At 31.1% G+C, this 24,170-nt stretch overlaps 3 protein-coding genes, 1 long non-coding RNA gene and 1 other non-coding gene across 5 annotated transcripts; 4 read left to right on the plus strand and 1 right to left on the minus strand.

Moving 5' to 3' along the window:
* Nucleotides 1-7,591: 7,591 nt before the first annotated feature.
* LOC146938776 (putative ripening-related protein 1) lies at nt 7,592-7,981 on the minus strand. Its single transcript, XM_085749683.1, has one exon. The coding sequence runs from the start codon at nt 7,979-7,981 to the stop codon at nt 7,592-7,594; it is 390 nt and encodes a 129-aa protein (XP_085605809.1).
* A 1,035-nt stretch (nt 7,982-9,016) lies between these two features.
* LOC146938777 (uncharacterized) lies at nt 9,017-11,478 on the plus strand. The gene is made up of 2 exons (XM_085749684.1): nt 9,017-9,099; nt 11,085-11,478. The coding sequence occupies exons 1-2, from the start codon at nt 9,017-9,019 to the stop codon at nt 11,476-11,478; spliced, it is 477 nt and encodes a 158-aa protein (XP_085605810.1).
* Nucleotides 11,479-14,840: 3,362 nt separating this feature from the next.
* Nucleotides 14,841-18,159, plus strand: LOC146938778 (uncharacterized). The gene is made up of 3 exons (XM_085752688.1): nt 14,841-15,151; nt 16,172-16,370; nt 16,666-18,159. The coding sequence occupies exons 1-3, from the start codon at nt 14,893-14,895 to the stop codon at nt 17,870-17,872; spliced, it is 1,665 nt and encodes a 554-aa protein (XP_085608814.1). The 5' UTR covers nt 14,841-14,892; the 3' UTR covers nt 17,873-18,159.
* LOC146938779 (uncharacterized) lies at nt 15,158-16,071 on the plus strand. Its single transcript, XR_015031418.1, has 2 exons — nt 15,158-15,929; nt 15,961-16,071. It is a non-coding gene; the product is annotated as an uncharacterized LOC146938779 (long non-coding RNA).
* A 1,094-nt stretch (nt 18,160-19,253) lies between the features above and the next one.
* On the plus strand, nt 19,254-19,337 carry TRNAL-CAA (transfer RNA leucine (anticodon CAA)). Its single transcript has one exon. It is a non-coding gene; the product is annotated as a tRNA-Leu (tRNA).
* The last annotated feature ends 4,833 nt before the right edge of the window (nt 19,338-24,170 follow it).

A 24,170-nucleotide genomic window follows, 5' to 3' on the forward strand; every position in this document is an offset into this window, starting at 1 on the left:
TTTAAGATATAAGTAACAAAAATATGGACGTAGAAATCAAATTTTTGCGATATTTTTTTTGGAGGACCTTTTAATAACGTTCTTAACACGCCTGTAAAAAATTGTTGAAAAACTTAAGAGTTTAAGCATAAATTAAACAAATTTGGATTGAGTAAGGACTAATATTGAGTGTAGAAATTTTTTGTAGGGATTAAAAATGCTATTAAAATTAAGTAAGGACTAAACTTACAAGGTCGCCATTTTGTAGGGACCAAAAACATAATTAACCCTATTTTTTTTTGTAAAAAAACCAAAGTGTGTTTTCTAATATTTTTTTTTTGTAAAAAATGACTTATTTATTTTTTTTGGGGCCCAGAATTTAATTTTTTTTGCATCCCTTATAAAATTAAAACCGGGCCTATGAATTTGTTGAGACGGCCCTGTCGATAATAATTGTTAGAAATAAATCAATAATCACAATTTATTTGAATTCCTATAACAAAAATGTAGTAAAAAAAATTGTCTTTTTGAAAAGGCCAAAATGAAATATAATTACCAAACCAAAATAGTCCTCCAAACACAAAGTGCACCAGAAGTATCAAGTTACATTACATAGAAAAGAAATGACTACACAAACAAAAAATAAACAAAACTAAGAAATAACAGTCAAACAATGAAGAGGATTAAACCTCCAAAACTGTTGTAAAAGTGACTCAAAATTGAAGTTTGAAATATGTTAAAATCGTAGCACGATTTTTGGACCAGATTTTGGACTTCTGATTCGGAAAAAATCATAGCACGATTTGTCGAAATTGTAGTACGATTTTACGCTAATGCATAAAAATAAAACGTATTTTTCAGCATGAGATTTGTTCCAATTTTTTAGGGATACTTTTACTATAAGGGTCTTGCTAAAAAGTGCCCTAAGGGCACTAGTTAAGGATTCAAAAAATGGAAACAATTGATAACTTTTATGCAGAAAAAGTTACTTTTTGATTTTTAATGTGTTCAATACACAAGTTTCAAGACAAGGTTTCTATTTTAAATCTCTTATCAAGTACCCTAAGGGCACTTATAGACCTTGTACTTACTATAAATACTTGGATAGTGGAGCATTTAAGGTGATGGTATAAATGAACCAACTAATTAGTGAGTTAATATATTTTGGCACACAATCGTATGGAAATTGACTTTCTAGAGGGTCACTAGTAGGACAAGGTTATTCCACTAATACCATACTCATGCTTTGTTAACAAAATTAAATAATATCAGTGACTGCTTTGAACTTTAAAGACTAATACAATAATATTTTAATAAAATTGATTTGGCTGTTTAAACAAAAAGACTAATACAATAATATTTTTTTTAAAATTGATTTGGCTGTTTATTACCGTGATTATGTGTAACTAAATTTTCATAGATTAGGATTCAATGAACCTTCATCTATTGGTTGGAAGCACGTGACCTATGAATCCTTTTTCTAATGCAATTCAGATTATGTTTATTTGTTATATCTTGTTTTTAATGTTTTTTAAGGTCTAGACCATTTTGAATTAATTTGAGGTTATAATTCTCTATTAACATAAGGTTTTGTAACCGTACCTAGATATATCAATTTCTAATGTAATTCTCCTCGACATAAGATTTTAATTAGTATGGCTTTGTTTACCGTGCTCAAATGCTTTTGATAATAGGATATTCAACCTAAACATATGGTTTTTAAAGGACCTTTGAACTGAAACTGGAATATGTTTATCTTGTTAAACGTCGTGAAAATAATTTATAGCTTACAACTTGAATTGCTAGTCGGACTAGGACCTAGAGTCACCCAACTAGAGCATAAAGAATCTTAATAACAAAAATTAGAGAGAGTTGATATAAAACCTATAATAGATTAATCAAGTCATCATTTCGAATTGCATACAAAATAATCTTCCAAATATATTATCTCTCAACACTTGTTATAATCAAACCACTAATATTGTCCTCAAAACTATAGACACGAATGTCCCTTGTTGACCAACATATTATCCTCCAAAAGATCATGAAGTAGTGGTAAGGATAATATGAGTGGCCAACAAAGAATTTTGAAGGGTCATAAACTTCAACATTTAAAGGATACATGGTAAACCAATAGAAGGGATATGGATTACACCGTAGAGAGCAGGAGGATTCATAAAAACACTAAAGCACATCAATCGTAACAAAAGACGTTAAAAACAATAAAAACATCTTTGATTGATGGTCCAAAGGCGTTAAAAGCATTGAAAATATGTTTGTCTTGTGATCCATAGCGTCAAAAATGTGTTTTTTTTTTTTTATGATGTCAACACCTGTGTTTTTGTTGTTGCTTTCAGCCTTGATTTAATTTTATTTTTTCATTTCAAAATTAGTTAATTTAAAAAAAAAATATGTCATCAAAAAATTAATCCACGTGGCAAAATGCCACGTAAAAAGATTCTCTCCACGTCAGTCTCTCCTATATGACTGAGTTGTTTGGAGACCAGAATCAAAGAATTTACAATATTAAGGACAAAAAAATTTCTTACGGGGCAAAAATCAAAATCTGCTCAATTGTTAAGGTTCAAAATCATAAATAACCCTAATTTAAATTTCAATATATTATTGGTCCATTTGGATTGACTTATTTTAGAACTTATGTAAAACAGCGTATACAAATAAATAAGTATTAATATATTATTTATATGTTTGTTAAGATAATTTATGAATATACAATTTTCGTTAGTAAGATCTTATAAATTAACATAAAAGCTTAATTATTTGCATAAGTTCTTTTTCATAAGCTCAAAATAAGCTCAATTTAAATAGATACAATGTCAAATTGATAATAATTTGGTATAACTTTGGAATTTAAAATATGTTTTACGACAAATTATTCTCACTTTTTTTAACACCAAAATTATTATTCTTATTGAAAATGCAGTCCTGAATTTCTTTCCTCAACGTGAAAATGCAGTCATGAGTTTCTTTACTCAACGTTTTTGTCTGTCTTTTATATATATTTTTCTCTGATTTTTCTCGCATTTTTTTTTATTTCGTTTTTGGTTGAAAGTGTATGTATCTTTGATGAGCATAAAAAAAAAAAAAAATCGTTTTATAGTATCTCCATGCATACCACGAGGAGGCGTTTCCTTTATATAGGTAGAGCAAAATCCTAGAGGACCATTCTAGTGAGCACCTCCATTGGCATGTATTCGAATAAGTGTAAATTGGACTGTAAGGCGTTTGCCTAACCTCAAATAATTCATGAAAACTGTGCAAGCTACAACATGATTTTTGTTTATCATCAATGCACTACATCCATTGGACTACTATTGCCTAACCTCCAATAATTTTTATGTATTGCTAACAGGAGTACTACAAAATTTGGAATCCGTAAGTGGAGGTAATCAAAGGCAAAATTACTTACTAGTAGGAGAGAATATGTATGCGCAAAGTAAATGTTACTATATATGAAATATGAAATATGATATGATATGCCAAAGTAATTTGAGTGGTATATTATATATAATATACATGCCATTGCCAAGGCATCTAATTACACTTTGTTCCTTATTCAAAAAAAATTACACTTTGTTCATAAAGACCACGTGAATGACTCACGATTTCTAAAAACGCCAGCTACGTGAATATACATGCATATGCATACATGTAAGTGTGTGTTTGCCATACACCGGTGAAAATGAAAAAAACCATGTTTTGGCTTGTGCATTGGGTAGCGTGAATTGTGCATTGGGAAGTGGTTTCTAGCTTCCAAAAGCCATACCAAATACGGGAGGGGATTCTCTCCTGTGACTGGAGAGTCCAGTGAGATCCTCTACATTCAATTTTTTTAATTGCAAGCATTTATAATTATTAAAAGAGTAATTAAAGGTTCAGATGTTCAATGCAGAGCATCCAGTAAAATTCTCACTGGAGAGGATCCAAGTCCACCAAACACACACTAAGTTTGATTACTTTTGCTTGATATTCATTTTATTGGGAGCAGGGACAGACCCAAGTTAATGTCAATGTAGGCCAAGGCCTCACTTCAACTTTAATTTACTCGAGGCCGTAGGTATTCTCATATAAGGCAAATTCTCATACAAGGATTTGGACCCTCTATTTGGTCACACACACATAAAAAAGAAAAAGTAGAAAAAATAATAATTAAATAATCATTAATTTTCAAATGATTATGACATGTCCACTTTTTTGTGTGTGTGACCAAATAAAGGGTCCAAATTCTTGTGTCCATTCAAGAATTATTCGTGTACCGGTGCACTCACTCTTTAAATTAATAGTTAAATGAGTTGTTTTTTGAATAAAAATATTATTTTCATCATTTATATTTATAATAACTAAATCTTATTCATCAAAAGTGTTAAGGAAATAAAATTAATTTTTTTTGAATTTTTAGCACTCATAATTGAGAATATTGATTATATTTTACGATAATATGTAAAAAAAAAATTACTATGATTCTTATAAACAATGAACTGATGTTTTTTCTTATAAAATGATGTTCTATAAAATATAAATATTGATAAATAGTTATTTATTTTATAAAAAATGATCGTTAATTTATAAAATATGAAGAAAGAGTACCGGTACACCTCATTTTGTGAGTGTACCGTAGAAGTTCCCCTCATATAATCCATATGTTGTTAATTATAAACAAATTAACTTTTTAGATTCATTCAATTAATTATGTATGTGGTCCACAATATGTTTGTCCCTAATGTAACGTTAATATTAGGTACTTCATGTGCCTTTACTTTTTAGTGGTAATAAATTTCCTTTGGCTTTTTTCTAAAGTAAGTCCCAATTTCCATCTTTCTAGCCTTCATTTTACAAGAAATAAATCAATTCACACTGCAAACTTTAATTCCCAATTTTAATTTTTGGAATCTTCATTTTACAAGGAATCAATTTATAGTGCACCTCCCTTAATACTAGCCACACCTTTCAAGCTGTAATTTATCTCTTTCTCTCTCACACAACGGACCACGCGAAGGAAAATACACTTTGCGCATAGAGACCATTGCTAAAAATTCCTGCTACGTATTATACATGCATGCATGTATAGTAACACGTAGGGTAAACTTTTTTTGTCTATGAATAAATGGATAAATAAACAACCATTTTGGTTCTAAATGTGTGATGTGTTAGTATTTGAATGTATTGAAATTGCAAATATATCTATAAAAGTATATTTTATTAGTCATTTTGGCACTAAAGACACTAGAGATATGTTTATAAATTCAACATATTTAAATACACAGCGACAACGTCTCGCACACATGAACAAATCAATGCATGCAAATATACACCCTCCGGTCACTAATATAAGCAAAAATCCAATTTCTAGGTTCATTCAATTAATGATGTATGTAGTCTTTATTATAGGCTACATACATCATTTATTGAATAAACCTAGAAAGTGGATTTTTGCTTATATTAGTGACCGGAGGGTGTATATTTTTTTAGGGCTGCATGTCAAGAGTTGTGAAGGCACTTGTCCGCATTAAAATCTCAACCATTATAGTAAGGGAGTTTTTACCATACCGTCACTTTTTAACGGGCTTAAATTTGTCACTGCGCCCAACAAATCAGAAAATAGTATTTTTTTTTTCAACAAATCATGTCATCAAAGTCAATACATTTTCTCTCCTCCATTAATTAAATATATTTTTTCTTTCTCTGATATATATTCAATTATATTCCTAGTTTTCTATTATGAAAGGAGATTCAAGGATATTCAATCAATAAAACACATTAACAACTAAACTCCTCAAATTCTTCCAAAATCTGGTTTTCGTTTACAGCATCGGATTCACCATCGCGTCAACGGGAAGGAAGGTTTTCATATTTGAGTGGTTGTCGTTTTGCATAGTTTGCGATCACATTTTTCGACACATAGTTTCATTTTCAGTGGATCGAGTAAGGTAATGGAACATATTATGAATCTTATAATGTTTCTTTCATTTGGATTCCTTTATTTTAGATGAAATAGTGTTGTTTAGAATTGCATGAAATAGTGTTGTCAATATGAAATAATGGAATCATGAAACGATATATGAAGATAGTAGGAGGACACTCTAGTGATAACATATATTGACCTAACCAATCAATAGAGATAGAAGGAAGAAAAAAATCTCTATGTCCTCTTTGCAAACACCTAAATACAACATTCATTGAGACGGGACCATCTCATATGAAGAAGACAGAGTGGGAACTTGTCACTATCTAGGTTGACCAAAACATAACAAAGGAAGAAAAAGAAAACTATGTTGCATTTTATTTATCTATATATACATGTGGTGCTTTTGTGTATTCATTCATAATCATAACCAAAGTTCTTCCTCCTCCCATAACAAAACACAAAAACAACACAACAAAAATGGATCGGAAAAGCGTTCTCTCATTTGCAATAATCTGCATTGTCTTCGCCGCCGGCGTCAGAGGTCAATCAGCTCCAACAACATCACCAGCTTCGGGTATAGAGGTTGAGAAAGCTAATACATGCGTTGTGGGGCGCCCAAATTTGTCATGTTGCTTTATGAATTGTACTCCACACTGCATGGATGACTGCAAGAATAAGGGCTTTCGTTTTGGTGGCTATTGCGATTTTGTAATTAATCAAAAATTATGTTGTTGCGTTACCAATTGAGTGAGTTCTAGTGTTTGTAGTATGAAAATAACGTACATGTCACGCTTCTAAAATAAAATAATGACCAACTTTTTAACTATCTATTTAGAATCTTCTGCAGGTAGATTATCTTGGTGAACATTTTCTTCAATTTTTTCTATTTACCTGTTAAAAAATTCAAAGAAATGTCATTTCTAGATTCTCTTTACATTGGAAAACAATGGTTAAATAAATTAGTTATGAGTTATGACTTTCTTGTTCTCTAATTTTGTTTACATCAGCACCTTGATTTTCAATCAATTGAGTTACCATACCATTAGACGACCACTACACTTCATTCATTTTATTTACTTTCCCTAAATATTTAAATTGTAGGAATGTTGTTTCTTGGTGCTTGAACAGATTTAAATTCATCCATAAATTTTTTATAGGTGATTTATATTAAAATTCAGTTTATAAGGATGAAATTACCTAAAGACATGGCATGTTTGAGTGAGAAATCAAGAACATTTTTAGCATCAAAAGTGAACCTTAGATCTTTACAAGACAAACCACTACACTCTACCAATCATTCATTACTTTCTCCCTCCTGACATTAATATCAATTCCATAAGACTTGAGAGAGGCACACGCATGTTAGGAATATTAAATTCATATTTGGTAAAAAAATTATAATTTTTTTTAATAAAAGAATCTTATAATATTCTAAACATTTATGTAAAAAATTATTAAAAAATTTAAAGAATACACATAATCGGACTTAAGAACAGAGACCAAAAGTGTGGACGCAAAACTCTTAGAGGACTAAAAATCGAAGGAAAAATTTAGTTGGTTAAAACGGAAAAAAAATGTATTATTTATAAGAACGAAAAACATATTTAACTTTCTGTATAATACACCGTTTGATGAAAATAAAAGTTCACAATAGAAACACAAGCATGGATCAACTTGTACACAATATCAATTATTTGGTGACCATGTAATTTCAAGTCCACCCCAATTGTCATGAGGCACACCTAAGGCTTTCCATACAACCTTGGAAACCAACAATGTTGTTTTGACAACGAGGTTGGTAATCATGTTCTTAATCACATCCCATTGTGGAGTCACACTCATCAACAACCATGCCCGCCACACTTCTACCATTGGCGCTGATGGTAATGTTGTTGAGGCACCTACCTCTTGTTTGAACCATCTAGTGGAAGGTGCCACCACTGGAGTGTCGTCAGAATGATACCTATCGCATTTCGAAAGGCCACTTCCATCTCCGCGTTTTTGGAAAATGTTAAGAGTGTGATAAGCTTTGGTGTGACTAGATATCGATGGAGAACATTCATAAATTGTATACATGTTTTCATTTTTTTCAACAATTAGAATCATTCATTCTCTTGGTTACATTGTCATTGAGGAGATTTTTTTTCCTTTGATTCTACCACTTGGGCACACTTGTTTGTTTCATAATGCACACACTTGTTTTTTTTTCCTTTGATTTTGTCCTTTTTTTTTTTTTTGGTAAATGAAGTTATCTCTATGCACAACTGCAGATAGAACAACGAGACTGAAAAAGTTTATGGGTAAGGTCATGTGAGAAATTTCAAAAGGTTTAATCTTTTAGAATCATGAACCCCTAAACGTGTGCAATAAAATTCAAAATGAAAAACACTCCTTCAATTGAGTATGTGGTAAAAATCTAAGTGAATTTATTTTCCTAACCCCGCACTTCTCATAAGCCCGTGATTTTTTGGGCTTTTAGAATTTATACATGTAAAAAATGTTCACCCCCAACTCCCTGTTTTACACTGGATTCTAAAATTTGGTCAAATTAAGGGTCTCTGAGAAGGTTTAGGAGGGGAAGGGAGGGGAGAACTTACTTTTCTATTTTAAATTACGGATATTATAAAATAATTTTTAGAAAATTGAACTAACAACATGATAAATAATCATATAATACACTTAATTTATTTTTAAAAAACATTTTGCATTGTTCGTAATTTAAAAAATAAAAATGAGTCCTTCCCTCCCTTCCCCTCCCAAACCCTCAATCCAAACACACCCTAAGGTTTTTAGAATGGAAGTATCATCAACAATACATATATGTTGTAGTGATTTGTGTTGTATTTTGTTTTTCTGAATTTGTAGGATGAATAAAGACTTTGTGTATGGTTTCTTCAAGAATGCAAGTCACATGCTAATGACCAATGGTGAGATTCATGTGAATCACAAAACAAAACCTCCTTTTACTAATCTTGATTGAGTGTGCTGAATTTAAGAAAGAAGATTATCCAGATTATAACAATAAGCGAGGAGATGGTAATAGATGTGATAAACCCTTCTATCTTGGTAAATGCAGCAACTTCAAATTTATACGTAATATCTAGAAGAACAATGGATATTGCTCCTTTTATATCACCTGGTTATAGAATTGAAGACTACCAATACCTAGAAGTGTTTGGAGCTGCAATGCTGAAGTAGTGCCTTGGAGGAGAAGTTTGAATAATGAAATATATAATGTGTGCAATGCTGAAGTAGTAGTGCCTCGAAGAAATAAAACAAAAAAAAATCTCACTTTTTTACAATTGGTTTCCACTACCACTAGTGACTGGGTTCCACTTGTTCCCAGCAAACTTATATGGAACGATCACATGATTTATTAATATTCATCATGTGAACTTTAACCAATAAAAATAGTGTAGAATAATATTAGCATCACAAATTTTAACAAACACTTTTAAATTCACTCATTTTTATTGTTTAAGTTTACTCCTTTCGCATTTTTTTATTACTCCCTCCGTTTCAAAATGAGTGTCGCTTTAGCCAAAAAAATTGTTTCAAAATGAGTGTCGCTTTCAATTTCCAATGCAATAATAACTTTTTCTTTTCAATTGTACCCTCCAATTAATACTCTGTACACTACTTCCAAAGTATTACTTTTAAAACTAACCAATACTACATCCGTCCCTAATTATAGGGCCCTTTTGAAAAAATAACGGGAATTAAGATAGTGGATATTTGTATTAAATATGTTTGTAATTACTATTGTTTTTACAATTTTATCCTTTAAGAGAGAGGGTTAGTTTATGTTTTCAACAAGTTACTTATTGTTGATTGAAGAAAAAGATGTATAATAAATAGGGGCATGTATGTAAAGAAATAATTAATGTAGTTGGAAATAGCAAAGGGGTCTTATAAAAAGGGACAAAAAAAATTCTCAAAAGGGTCTTATAATTAGGGACGGAGGTAGTAGTTAATAAGGATAATTTGGTAAAATAACTATTATCTTTCCCTTAATCATTGCATTTCTTAATATGTGTGTAAACACCTAAAACGACACTCATTTTGAAACTGAGGGAGTATAAAATTAAGTGACTAAAAGAGAGTGTGTTGTAGAACACGCGTTGCAATGTGCTTGTTATCACTTCTATATAGTGTATTGGAAAGTGTTGGTTTTCACTTGCATGTCATTGATTTGGGTAGATGTCATTGTTTTTATTTTCCTCTTAACCACTGATTCTCTTTTTTATCTAACTAATTTATTTTAATCATTCATTCTCAGTTTTCTTTCCTCTAAAATACATTAAAGGTATCAATGACATCAAAAATCAATAACATGCATCTGAAATCCATATTTTAAGAAGTATGTCATCATACTTTTTCTTTCCTATCACATGGATCAATTGTCCAAGTACTTTATTTTTTGTTGATAAGAATTCATTCTTAATTTGAGTGCATACTTATGTAAAAGTAAAAAAAAAAAAAAAACAAAAAATTGAGGTTTTATACTTTTATTTAGACATGGAAATAAGACCCATTCATACATAGATGTTTCATGGATACTCGAACATATTGAGGGAAAAACCGTCCCTCCTCCTCTGCCTCCTTGCAATGTCAACTTATATTTCATTTATAGATCACGTTAACTTGTGCTCTAAGCTTAAAATAGCTTTAAAGAGCTTAAAAAATAGAATTATTTATAAAAAAAAGCACTTAAAATAGAATTAAAAAATAAATTTTATATTGAAAAAATAACTTTTGAAACTTTTAAGATATTGAATGCACAATTTCTGAAGAAAAAAAAAACTTCTACATTTTAGTTGCTTAACTTATGCCCCAATGGCACAAATTAGCATTTCCCTTCATTTATTTATAAAATCAAATCATAAAATGTCTTACTAACAAAAAAAAAAATCATAAATTGTCTAATAAAAAAATACTAGAAACACATATTTTAAGACCCACTTTTTAACATATTCTCTTTGATCGGTAAAAATTTTACATGTGTCCGGAGCTCCGACCTCTACATATAACAATGCATTGTTTTTTATTATGGATGATGATTTTAATTAATCAATTAATTAATGCATATTAAAGGAAATTTGAAAAAGTTTATCGATAATAAAATAACAACGGTAAAATGATAAAATGTTGATCACACAACGTTTGCTATATAAAGTAGCATCGGAAACAATAGTGCGTTGAACACTATTACACTTGCGGATATTCTTCTTGCGGAGCTCACAACTCTCTATCAGGGCCTGGTCTTAGCGGACAGTCTGAATTTCAACGAGTTGGCATGCTACTCAGATTCTCTTCTTACTGTTAATCTCATCAAGCAGGATCTAAATCATTACCATGTCTATGTTGTGCTCATCCAGAACATTAGGGACCTCATCAGCTCTAGAAATTACTCTCTTCATCACTCGCTAAGAGAAGGCAATCAATGTGCAGATTTCATGGCCAAGATTGGAGCTTCAAATGATGTTGATCTGTTAATTCACTCCCACCCTCCAGAGGAGCTCCTCCCTTTGCTGCATTCGGATGAATTAGGAACGCTCTTTTTGAGGCGTTAGTTTCTGTTTGTTTCTTTTGTTTCTGTGGTTTTTGTTCTTTTTAGGCTTAATACATGCTTTGGTCCCTTAACTTATTTTCGAATTTCATTTTGGTCCCTTAACTTTAAACTGTCTCAATTTGGTCTCATAAATCTTACACCGTTTACTATTATGGTCCTCTCCGTTAGTTTTTTTGTAAAAACTGTTAACTTGTGCCACATGTCAGTTTTGATTGGTGATCAAAGGTTGGATTTGAAAAGCACACTGTGGACTCACAACATCTCACAACATATGATAACTCCATCAACAACAACAACAATTTCTTCATCACTCTCTCCACCGATCTTTAATTCCTCTCACTCTCTCTATGCATCTTCTTCTTCCTTTTCTTTTTCTCCACCACCAATAGCACCGCCAACTTACGGTCACCACCACCACAAACCAAACCAAAACCTAATTTATGTTGTCTCTCAATTTTCACTTATCTCTTCCTTCACCTTCTTCCTCGACAATTCTCAAACCCAACCCCAATTTTGTTGTGATGATTGAATTTCAAGCATTGAGAAAATTCACCCCCTTCAGATTCAACCAAAAATCACATAAGAAATTCCACCCCCTTCTGAGTTTTTTCTTCTTCCAGAAACAAGTATTCTCTTTCTTTTTTCCTATGAGGATTTTTGGGGCTTATTTCAATTCTTGCTTTCAGTAACTTTAAGTTACAATTCATGGGATTTAATTTTTGAAGTCTGAATGCGCTGCTGCTGGTTTGTTGTTGTTGATTTAATTCCACCCCCTTCTATTTTTGAAGCAGATTATGGTTTGTTGTTGGTTTTTTCTGTCCTGATGCGCTGCTGCTGTTTTTTACTGGTGTTGTTTTCGGCTTCTGGCAGACAGGTTTTAGGGAGTTTTTTTCTTCCTAGTTTTTTGGGTGTTGCTCTGTATTGTTTCTGCTGGGACTGTTGTATTGTTGTTGTTGTTTTGTTTCGCCCATTCCTCTCTTCTTTTGATTTTCAAACCGATAATGGACACAGAAGGCATGGAATCATAATTGTTTTTGAGTTTCTCTACCTTTGCTTTATATCTCCTCCTCTCTTTCTCTTTTTCGTTGATAACCTTTTTTTAAGTTCTAAACTTGAAGAATTATTTTCTCGAATCATGTGGTTACTTTGATTCATTGCTAAACTAACACAAACTGAGAAATCAAGCCATATCATGAATTGGCAAGGAACAATTATTATATCTTCTTCCAATTTCAGATTAGTAGAAGGACATTGTTGTTGAGAGAAGAGGAAGAAGGCAGTCCGTTTTAGCCCAAATTTTTTTCTCTTTCTTCGTTTTTATCCCAAAAATTAATTGAAAAAGAAAAGGAAGAAGAAGATACATAGAGAGAGTGAGAGGAATTAAAGATCGGTGGAGAGAGTGATGAAGAAATTGTTGTTGTTGATGGAGTTATCATATGTTGTGAGATGTTGTGAGTCCACAGTGTGCCTTTCAAATCCAACCTTTGATCACAATCAAAACTGACATGTGGCATAAGTTAACAGTTTTTACAAAAAAACTAACGGAGAGGACCATAATAGTAAACGGTGTAAGATTTAAGGGACCAAATTGAGACAGTTTAAAGTTAAGGGACCAAAATGAAATTCGAAAATAAGTTAAGGGACCAAAGCATGTATTAAGCCTTCTTTTTATTAGCCTTGTAACAAAAAAGAAGAAGAAATAAAACAAAAAAAAAATCTCACTTTTTTACAATTGGTTTCCACTACCACTAGTGACTGGGTTCCACTTGTTCCCAGCAAACTTATATGGAACGATCACATGATTTATTAATATTCATCATGTGAACTTTAACCAATAAAAATAGTGTAGAATAATATTAGCATCACAAATTTTAACAAACACTTTTAAATTCACTCATTTTTATTGTTAAAGTTTACTCCTTTCGCATTTTTTATTACTCCCTCCGTTTTAAAATGAGTGTCGCTTTAGCCAAAAAAAATTGTTTCAAAATGAGTGTCGCTTTCAGTTTCCAATGCAATAATAACTTTTTCTTTTCAATTGTACCCTCCAATTAATACTCTATACACTACTTCCAAGGTATTACTTTTAAAACTAACCAATAGTTAATAAGGATAATTTGGTAAAATAACCATTCTCTTTCTCTTAATCATTGTATTTCTTAATATGTGTGTAAACACCTAAAACGACACTCATTTTAAAACGGAGGGAGTATAAAATTAAGTGACTAAAAGAGAGTGTGTTGTAGAACACGCGTTGCAATGTGCTTGTTGGCACTTCTATATAGTGCATTGGAAAGTGTTGGTTTTCACTTGGATGTCATTGATTTGGGTAGATGTCATTGTTTTTATTTTCCTCTTAACCACGGATTCTCTTTTTTATCTAACTAATTTATTTTAATCATTCATTCCCAGTTTTCTTTCCTCTAAAATACATTAAAGGTATCAATGACATCAAAAATCAATAACATGCATCTTAAATCCATATTTTAAGAAGTACGTTATCATACTTTTTCTTTCCTATCACATGGATCAATTGTCTAAGTACTTTATTTTTTGTTGATAAGAATTCATTCTTAATTTGAGTGCATACTTATGTAAAAGTAAAAAAAAAAAAAAACAAAAAATTGAGGTTTTATACTTTTATTTAGACATGGAAATAAGACCCATTCATACATAGATTTTTTTTTGACAAAACCCATTCATACATAGATGTTTCATGGATACTCGAACATATTGAGGGAAAAACCGTCCCTCCTCCTCTGCCTCCTTGCAATGTCAACTTGTATTTCATTTATGGATCACGTTAATTTGTGCTCTAAGCTTAAAATAGTTTTAAAGAGCTTAAAAAATAGAATTATTTATATAAAAAAAAGCGCTTAAAATAGAATTAAAAAATAAATTTTATATTGAAAAAATAATTTTTGAAACTTTTAAGACATTGAATGCACAATTTTTAAAAAAAACTTCTACATTTAGTTGCTGAACTTATACCCCAATGACACAAGTTAGCATTTCCCTTCATTTATTTATAAAATCAAATCATAAAATGTCTTACTAACACAAAAAAAAAAAAAAAATCATAAAATGTCATGAGTAAAAAATTCATAAATTGTCTAATGAAAAATACTAGAAATACATATTTTAACACACACTTTTTAACATATTCTGTCCGGAGGCCCTCTGCATATAACAATCCATTGTTTCTGATTATGAATGATGATTTTAATTAATCAATTAATTAATGCATATTAAAGGAAATTTGAAAAAGTTTATCGATAATAATAAAGTAACAACGGTAAAGTGATCAAATGTTAATCACACAACGTTTGCTATATAAAGTAGCATCAGAAACAATAGTGCGTTGACGACTCTTACACTTCCATTTCCATTTCCATTTCCATTTCATCTTCCAAACATGTCACGAAAATCAAAGAAGAAAAGGGTGTGTAAGAAGAAACTAGGGTTGATTCATCAACAACATCATCAACAACAAGTATGGTGGAAGAAAGAAGAAGAAGATGAAGAACAAGGCGAGGGACCAAAATGGGTCACACATTATTGCAGTGATCATCAAATACTGTTAGTGGGTGATGGCGATTTCTCTTTCTCACTTTCTCTTGCTAAAGCTTTTGGTTCTGCTTCAAATATCGTTGCTTCTTCACTTGACACCTATGGTTTTTCTCTGAACCCTATTTATAATGCTTAAATAGTATGTTTGTGTTTGTGTTTGTGCTTTAAACCCTTTTTTTGTTTAGTGTTAAAGTTTTGATTTTTGAATTGGATGCATGTTTTTTTAGTTGGGAAATAATGTTATAGTATAATGGGTTTGATTTTTTGATATTGTGGTGGTGTTATTTCATTGTGGTATTTTTTTGTTTATTCATAAAGGAATCATTTTTCTGATTGCATTGTTTCTTTGAAATGAAGGTGCATTGATATGCGAGCTATAAAAATGATACTCATGTTGATACCATAAACAATTTAAGAAATTTGAACTAATTGAATGTAATGTAAATGTCGTATTAGCGTTGGTTTAGGGTTTAAAGTTTACCGTTGAAGGCATGTCACTGAATTTGTGTTCAATCTGAAGTGTCGGTGCTACATAGTTATTTCTTAATTGGTATTTTTCAATCAATCATTCCAATCGAAGAAAGTTGCTGCCACCATGGTTAACCTCTACATTGTAATTTGTGGTTGTTTCATTTTGTTTGTGTTAGCCATTTATGACTTACGAGTCTAGTTTGTTTGAGATTAGTAAATGTGACTTTCCTTTAGTATTTTATATTGTTTCAAAACCATTAGGAATGAACTCCTCAAATTTGTCATTTTCCTTGTTATTTCAAGCTTTTGATCATTTTCCAATTGTTCACAATTTTTGGGAGTGCTTGTTGTGATGCATGGTGATGTATTTTGATTGGTTTAAGAAGTAGTGTGTCTCAATGAACTTGGATTGTTTTTTCTTCTTTATTTCTTTGATTCATAGTTTTTTTCTTATCTAATGTGGTATAGTTTTGAAGGTGCTTGGTTGCTTTGAATGAAAATAGGAGAGTCAAATTGATACTTTCATTGACTTGTTTGTGTTCAAAACTAAAAATGCTTTGTCAGTTTTTATCCGTCAAATTTTGCCACATTGCTCTGCAAAATCAAAATGCTCTGGTCTTGCTTTTGTCATCGATGCCCTCCTGTTCATGTAGATGAGGTGATCAAGAAGTACAAAAATGCCAAATCAAATTTAGAAGAATTACAGAAGCTGGGAGCATACGTGTTACATGGAGTGGATGCAACAGCAATGAAATTTCATCCGGATTTAAAAATGCGGAGGTTTGATCGCATTATATTCAACTTTCCTCATGCAGGTTTCCATAGGAAGGAAGACAACGGGATGATGATCAAGTGAGTTTTCTAGTACTAGATTTCAGTTTAATGACTAATTAATGTCTTGAGTACTTTTAAACACTTTGGAGTGGATTCTGTCTCTCTGAAACTGAGAGCTTCTGTAATCTAATGAATCTGTTTTTAAATGATAACATAAATTTCCCCTTTTATTATTATGCACAAGTCTGTACGGAGTTGTTAGTTTGCCTATTTAGAAATATGTTAATTATCTTTGGTTATCATAGTTAAGGCTTTTAGAGTGAAATTATTATTAACAATACTATGCGATTTGTGTTTCCTTGTGAATTTAAAGGATGCATATGGATCTCGTGTGTGGTTTCTTCAAGAATGCATGTAACATGCTTAGGGCCAATGGTGAGATTCATGTCAATCACAAAACTACACCTCCTTTCAATGACTGGAAAATTGAAAAGCTCGCCAAGCAAAGCTTTCTGACAATGATTGACTGCATTGATTTCAACAAGGAAGATTATCCAGGTTACAACAACAAACGAGGAGATAGCTATCGATGTGATGACCCCTTTCCTCTCGGTAAGTGCAGCACTTTCAAGTTCATATGCAATCCTAGAAGTATAAAAAACCATTTGAGGGGAAATCATATAGAGATTTCTAGACAACAGACAATTCCATTTCATGAAGAGATTCAGAGCATTGCGCAATTTCCAGCTCCAGTTGATCTCAACTATCTTCCTCGAACAAGTTTATTTCCAAAAATGAATCAATTCAATTGTTATCCTCAGACAAATCACTTTCCAAAGTTGAATGAACCAATTAGATCAGAATTTGACTTGAGAAATGGATACAATCCGATCTCAAGGGAGATCAACAATGTGACAGAAATACATGGAAGTGTTGCTTGTTCTGCTGACGGTTACCGCTGTGCTCGTGATATGACACAAGACACTCGAAGATTGGTACCACCAATGGAGTCATTGCAATCTCTGCAATCGTGGCCAGAAATACATGGAATTGTTGCTTGTTCAGCTGACGGTTACCGCTGTGCTCGTGATATGACACAAGACACTCGAAGAATGGTACCACCAATGGAGTCATTGCAATCTCTGCAACCGTGGCCAGAAATACATAGAAGTGTTGCTTGTTCTGCTGACGGTTACCGCTGTGCTCGTGATATGACACAAGACACTCGAAGATTGGTAGCACCAATGGAGTCATTGCAATCTCTGCAGTCGTGGCCAAAGCCAACTAATTGCCAATATTCTCTAACAGAGCCTCTTAGAAGAACAATGGATATGGCTCCTCCTATGTCACTTGGTGCTAGGAATGGAGACTACCAATACAAAGCCTTTGAAGGAAGCTCAAGTTATATGCAAGAAGAACTTTACAGAAATGCCCAGAGGCCAAGCTATTTCCAAGAAGAACCTTGCAGAAATGCTCCGATGCCAAGTCACTCTTTTGATATAGCAAGGTATGACTTAGAGAGGTACAATGCTGAAGTGCCTAGGAGAGTTTTCAACAGAGAAATCTATGCTATGCAGTGAATATGTTGATGCAATATACAGAGATAATTGTACTGTGTGAATGGAATACCAGCTAATACTTTTTTCTTGAAGGTAGCTTGTTACATACTGTATAGCTCTAGCTTGAGTTGTGAAGCTGGCGATTTTGTTTGCAACATTCAGCATATGTTGACCTTTTGCAGCATGCTATTATACTTGTGCTATAAGAAAGTATGCTTTTTTGTTATATAATCTTTGAAAGTGTTGAAATCTGGACGAAATAATTGATCAAGTACTAGATAAGTCATTTTCTATTTTATGGTTCTAAATTCAGTAGTCTTTTTTTCCCAGTTGAAAAGTAATATTACTCCATCCGTCTCATATTATTTGTCGAATATACTCATTTCAAATAGAGTAATCACATTTTATATAAAATGTCAAGATTCAAATTTTAGTCTCAGCCAAGAGAAGACTTGCATGATTTGCTGTAAAAAAACACTATACTTATACTCTTTAGTTACAATGGTTTCATTGATGGATTTCACTAATCAACAATTTATAGATTTAAAATAATTAAATGAGATTCTTTCAATAATTTGAACCATGTGATTGTTTATTGATAAATGAATTTTATTTTCTTATTTTTGTGTGTTTATGACAGTCATAACTTGAATTGAATTGAGGTCACATCTAGGATAGAAAATGACTCATTGATGGTGTACCAATGTCTAAAATAGTTTGAAACTAACGACTAAAGATGCTTCTCATAAGTTGAATCTCATAGTATTACTCGTATTCGCAACTCAGAATTGCATAATGGAAGTTGATTCTTCAAAAGACTGGAAAATCTTTTTTTTTTTTTTTTAAGAAACTAGAAACTTATTCTCCAGAGGATATGTAGAAGACCTTAAACTTCCTATGTCAATCAAGTTGCTGACAATCGGTAACATATGCAAAAGAACTTCAACAAGCTGACGACATTAATCATTGTCGACGTTATGAACGATTTTAAAACATTGGTACACCTTAGAACAGATGTAACACTTCTTCAATCTATCAAACACCATGCAATTGAATCAATTGGACACATTAAATAGAACAAGTAACAGCTTTTTTATTTGTATAGAACGCACATAACTCTAAATGACACCATTTCAATTTAATTGAGTGAAATCTTTAACAAATTAAACTCTTGAAGAGACATAGCTTAACTAAATATGATTTCTAGAAATAATAAACTTTTAAACAAGTAAAATCTAAATTACTTTCATTATTTACACATGCATGAGAATGAAGTTCTTTATGCTACACGTTCCATTGTAGGCTAGAAGAGTGTTGTTCAAGCAATGATATCACAAACATATGGAATTTAGTTTTATTATTATGTTCTTATACTTTTATATCACAAACTCATCATCAAATAGTCAGGATGGCCGAGTGGTCTAAGGCGTCAGACTCAAGTTCTGATTCTCGTGAGAGAGCGTGGGTTCAAATCCCACTTCTGACATTTTTTTTAAAATTTTTCATAAATTACTTCTGACATTTTTTTTAAAATTTTTCATAAATTAGTTTTCCTAATTTCAGCTTTTTGTACACTTCGGTTAATGTCGACTTTGTACTAGTAATGAAATTTGTCACTTTATATTAGATTTTATCTGATTCAAAAGTTAGTAAAAGGAGTATAGTTACGACAATTCTAAATCAAACAAATCAAAACACAAGTATTGAACCTTTACAATTGACGTGTACGTCAAGGCAATTGATTTTATTTCTAATGTCAACATTTAGTCCAATTTTAAGTGAGGTTGATAAGCTACTTCTTGACAAGCTACTCAGATGGATTGCATGATTTTCTATGGTAGGGTCGTTTTCAAATGCTTACGTATATTTGTTTATTAAAAAGAAATGCTTACATACATTACATTCTAGATGAATGCTATAAAGTATAAACCCATTGCTGTTTTTTTTTAATGAATAAATACATTGTTGTTATTATGTTGTATTGGTGTCGCCGGTTAGTCTAGAATCATTTGAGGCACACCGATTAACAAGCCACGAATCCTCTTCTAAAAACTAACATAGATTTCTAAGCTTTATTAACATAGATTTCCAAATTCAAACATAAAAAAATAAAAAAAAATAAAAAATTTCTGACTTTTAACATTATTTGGATTTCCATGCTTTACAGTTTACATCATTTGGAAGGAGAGGAATGTGAGGATTTTCAACCATAAGGTTGATCTTTGTTCCATAACTGAGAAGGTTAAAATTCAGACCTTTTTGGTAGTTAAAATTGTATTTCATTTTAATTATCTCACCTGGAGGCTAAATCCTTTGTTGTTACAAGATGTTTCTTAATTTTTTTGGTTCGTTTCCTTTCTTGTGTCTGTAACCAAAAAAAAAAAAAAAAACTCTTTTGTGTAACGTAAACTTCTTGGATTTTTAAGCTTCTCATAATTTAAATAAAAAAACCCTAAAATTTAGATAAAACTACAATAGTATATGACATCGATAACAATTGTTAGAAATAAATCAATAATCACAATTTATTTGAATTCCTATAACAAAAATGTAGTAATTTTATTTTTGTCTTTTTGAAAAGGCCAAAATGAAAGATAATTACCAAACCAAAATAGTCTTCCAAACACAAAGTGCACCAAAAAAGACTTAAGTGAGTATCAAGTTACATTACATAGAAAAGAAATGACTACACTAACAAAAAAGAAACAAAACTAAGAAATAGCAGTCAAACAATGAAGAGGATTAAACCTCCAAAACTAATAATCAAAGTCGAAAATTGTATTTTTCAACTTCAACCACGAAAATGTTGAAGCTTAATTTTTTTTTCACCTAATGTTTACAGTTGTTCCTCCTTTTACTGAAATATGTGTCCATTTATTATTTTTTTTCCAAATTACTCAAGCGGTAGAAAGCCAAATAATGTTCATTGCATGTCGATTATGCTTGGAAAAACTGCCAAGACCATTAAAATGAAAGCGATGATCCAAAAGAATATCATGGGTCACTGAAGCAAATTCTTCCATAAAAATTACATTTGAAAAATAAATTATCCTTGTCTTCATGAATACCACATCCTCTCGTGCATAATTGATCGTTGTTATTAATTACCCCTCCTGAACAAATTGTCTTTAGTAGGTAAATGATTGAGAGACAATCGCCAAACAAAAGAGTCACTTTGAGAGGAACAACTTTCAGCCAAAAAAATGTAGTAATTATTAAATCGAAAATACCAATTGATGTAATGATATCAAGGAAAAGAGAGGAAGAACAATAGTTACGGGTAAGAGTCTCTAATAAGATGAAATTAAATAAGATTTGAACATATATTTATAAGTGGAAAAAAAAAAGTCATCATCTTATAAATAACTTTTGTAGGATTGAGTTAGGATCAATACAAGATCTAAAATCTAAAATTTATTAGACAGTCTATATTACCAAATTTGTAAATGGACATAAACTTATTTTTTTATACATTTATAGATTATGTTTTAGAAGAATAAAAATGTGGACCAAGAATCATTGTATAAATAACATTAAAAATGGACCAGTAAAACAACCAATTTATCTACAGAAAATTAACCAAAATATTAAAAAAAAAAAAAAAAACATTTTAAAAGTGGACCATTAAAAACCATACACCATACAAATTGTCAGCGCATACCCTCCACCAGCCAAAGATTAGTTTTTTTAAGCTTAAGAAAATTATTAAGTTTGGACTTTTCATGGAAGTAAAAACCAATTGAATCTCTAGAATTCAATCAATGTCGGCACCATACATTGCCTTGTCCTATCTTTCTAAAGTTAATGGAATATTGCTAAAAGAATTCAATTTTCTTCCATTTTTTTATGTAGAGTAAAATGAGTAATCATATTAAATTGCATCAACTTGGATGTCAGGGAAATATAAGATAAGAATTGTGTTACTTAATCATACCGGTAAGTAAATTATAAAATAAGATAGGATAGTGAAATGTATTGAAGGTGTAGTGGGTGATCAGGATTTGCTGCTGTAAATAAAAACCACATTTCCAAACAGTTTGCTATTGTAGCCATTGGATGTAAATATTTTTACTTTATTAAACCATCCAATGAATATTAAAACTGTGTTGTTTTTAACTGCACCAAATCCATGTCCATGTTATCTCAACACTCGATGTATTATGAGTGTCTTTGTTTATATCTCTTTTAACCATTCATTATCTTTCTTCTAAATAATTTATTTTAATTATTTAATTATTATTATCTTTTATCTAAAATGAACTAAAACATCAATGGCACAAAGGCCAAAGACACCGAGTATTTTCTTTCTCTATTTTTAGGGTAGCACTTTGGTGACATTGGAGTGTCAATGTTATGTGACATTGACCAACCACAATGTCACAAGTATACAAAAATACAAAAAAAATGCTTGTTAATGAGAGAGAAGAAATTCATAGTTTTTTGTCCTTTTGCACACTTGTGATTAGGGGTGTTCACGGTGCGGTTTGATTTGGTTTTGAGACTAAAAATCATCTGAACCGTAAGATAAAAAGACACGCGGTTTGGTTTGGTTCGGTTGACTTTTAAAATGCAATCCGAACCAAACCAAACCAAACCAATGCGGTTTGGATTGGATCGGTTGGTGCGGTTGTTTTGAGACAATAAATTTTTTTGTTTCTAACAATAAAATCGAGTTAAAAAAAACATATTTTTGGCAAACAACATAAACCAAATTAAAAACGTGGACAAAAATTAATTCTGTTTTGTAAGAAATGTAAAATACTAAAATTTTATCATTATCAAAAAGTTTAAGTAGCACATAAATACATTTTTGAAATAAAAAGCAAAGAAGAAACTTAACAAGAGAAAAAATATGTCATTTTATAAAAGTTTCCATTGAGTTTCTATGAGTATTGGTCTAGGTGACATAGATTCTAATTAGTGTTTTTATTATGTTGCGGTTCGGTTTGGTTTGGTTCGGTTGGTAAAATGAAAACCGCAAACCAAACCAAACCATGCGGTTGAGTAAAAAAGTGATCTAAATACATTCAAACCAAATGCGGTTTTTTGCGGTTTCGGTTTGGGTTGGTTCGGTTTGCGGTTTTTCTATTGGATTGGTTCGGTTTTGAACACCCCTACTTGTGACATTGTGGTTGGTCAATGTCACATGACATTTACACTCCAATGTCACCAAAGTGCTACCCCTATTTTTTATGGTTTCCCCCTTTTCTTATGAGTATATGATTACAATTATCGATTGTCTCGAAAAAAACATCCCATAGTGATACTCCATCTACGACACTTCTATTTATACAAGAGAATTTTCTCTTTCATACGCAGATTAAATGGTTTTACGTAATGTATAATTGTTTTAGGTAAAATTACACAATTTGTTCTTTAACTTAATTTTAGGTAATATTTCCGTTCTTTATCCATTTCTTGTCCTAATTTAATCATTTATGTTATAAAATGGTAATATATTATCATTTATTATGATATTATTTTTGGAGTTTTTGAACTTTTCTTGATAAAAAAATGATAATTGTGTTAACAATTTATAACATAAAGAACTAAATCGAGACAATAAAAAGATAAAAAAAAAAAAATTTATCAAAAATTAAGGTAAGAGACACATTGTGTAATTTTGCCTTGTTTTTATCATCATTGGATCAAATTCAAATCACATCGCATATTATATTCTCTCTGGTTTTTATTATAAGAAAAATTTTAAAGATAAAAAATTGGTCTTATTTTTAAAAAAATGTCACAATTTTTAAGATGTAGTTATTGTTTTAAAAAAAAATCATATCTCGTATTTAATGTTTGTCTTTTTAATTTCTGTAAATGTATTTAATATTTTATAGTTTTTTATAAAGATATATTTGTAAAAGTTTTTTTTTGTGGTGGTCGAGATTTGAACCCCGGAACTTGCATATATTATGCATTGTCCATACCAACTGAGATAAGCTCACGAGGACTTGTAAAAATATTTAAAAAGTTACGACGATTAATGATTTGATTGATTTTGTTTTTTCTCTTCTTATAACAAGAACATTTCTCTCAAAAAAAAAAAACATGAGTATCATCCGCTAATAATGATCTTTATTGATTTGATAGGAAAAATCACTTGTAATGATGTAAGACTTATCATAGTCATAATGTACATAAAAAACTGGTGTAATAGGTCATTTGGTCCCTTAATTAATTTTCAATTTTTATTTTGGTCTCATAAGTAATCAAACTCGTGTTTTGGTCCTTTAATTGTGTCTCCGTCGGTCAAAAAATCCCTTCAGTCAGGTAAAAGAGTTCCGTTAGTTTTTGCCTATGTGGACACTCCAAC

The sequence above is a fragment of the Medicago sativa genome, chromosome 3, assembly GCF_051527215.1.
Source record: "Medicago sativa cultivar Bolivia chromosome 3, Bolivia_mono, whole genome shotgun sequence".
In the NCBI taxonomy this organism is placed as follows: domain Eukaryota; kingdom Viridiplantae; phylum Streptophyta; class Magnoliopsida; order Fabales; family Fabaceae; genus Medicago; species Medicago sativa.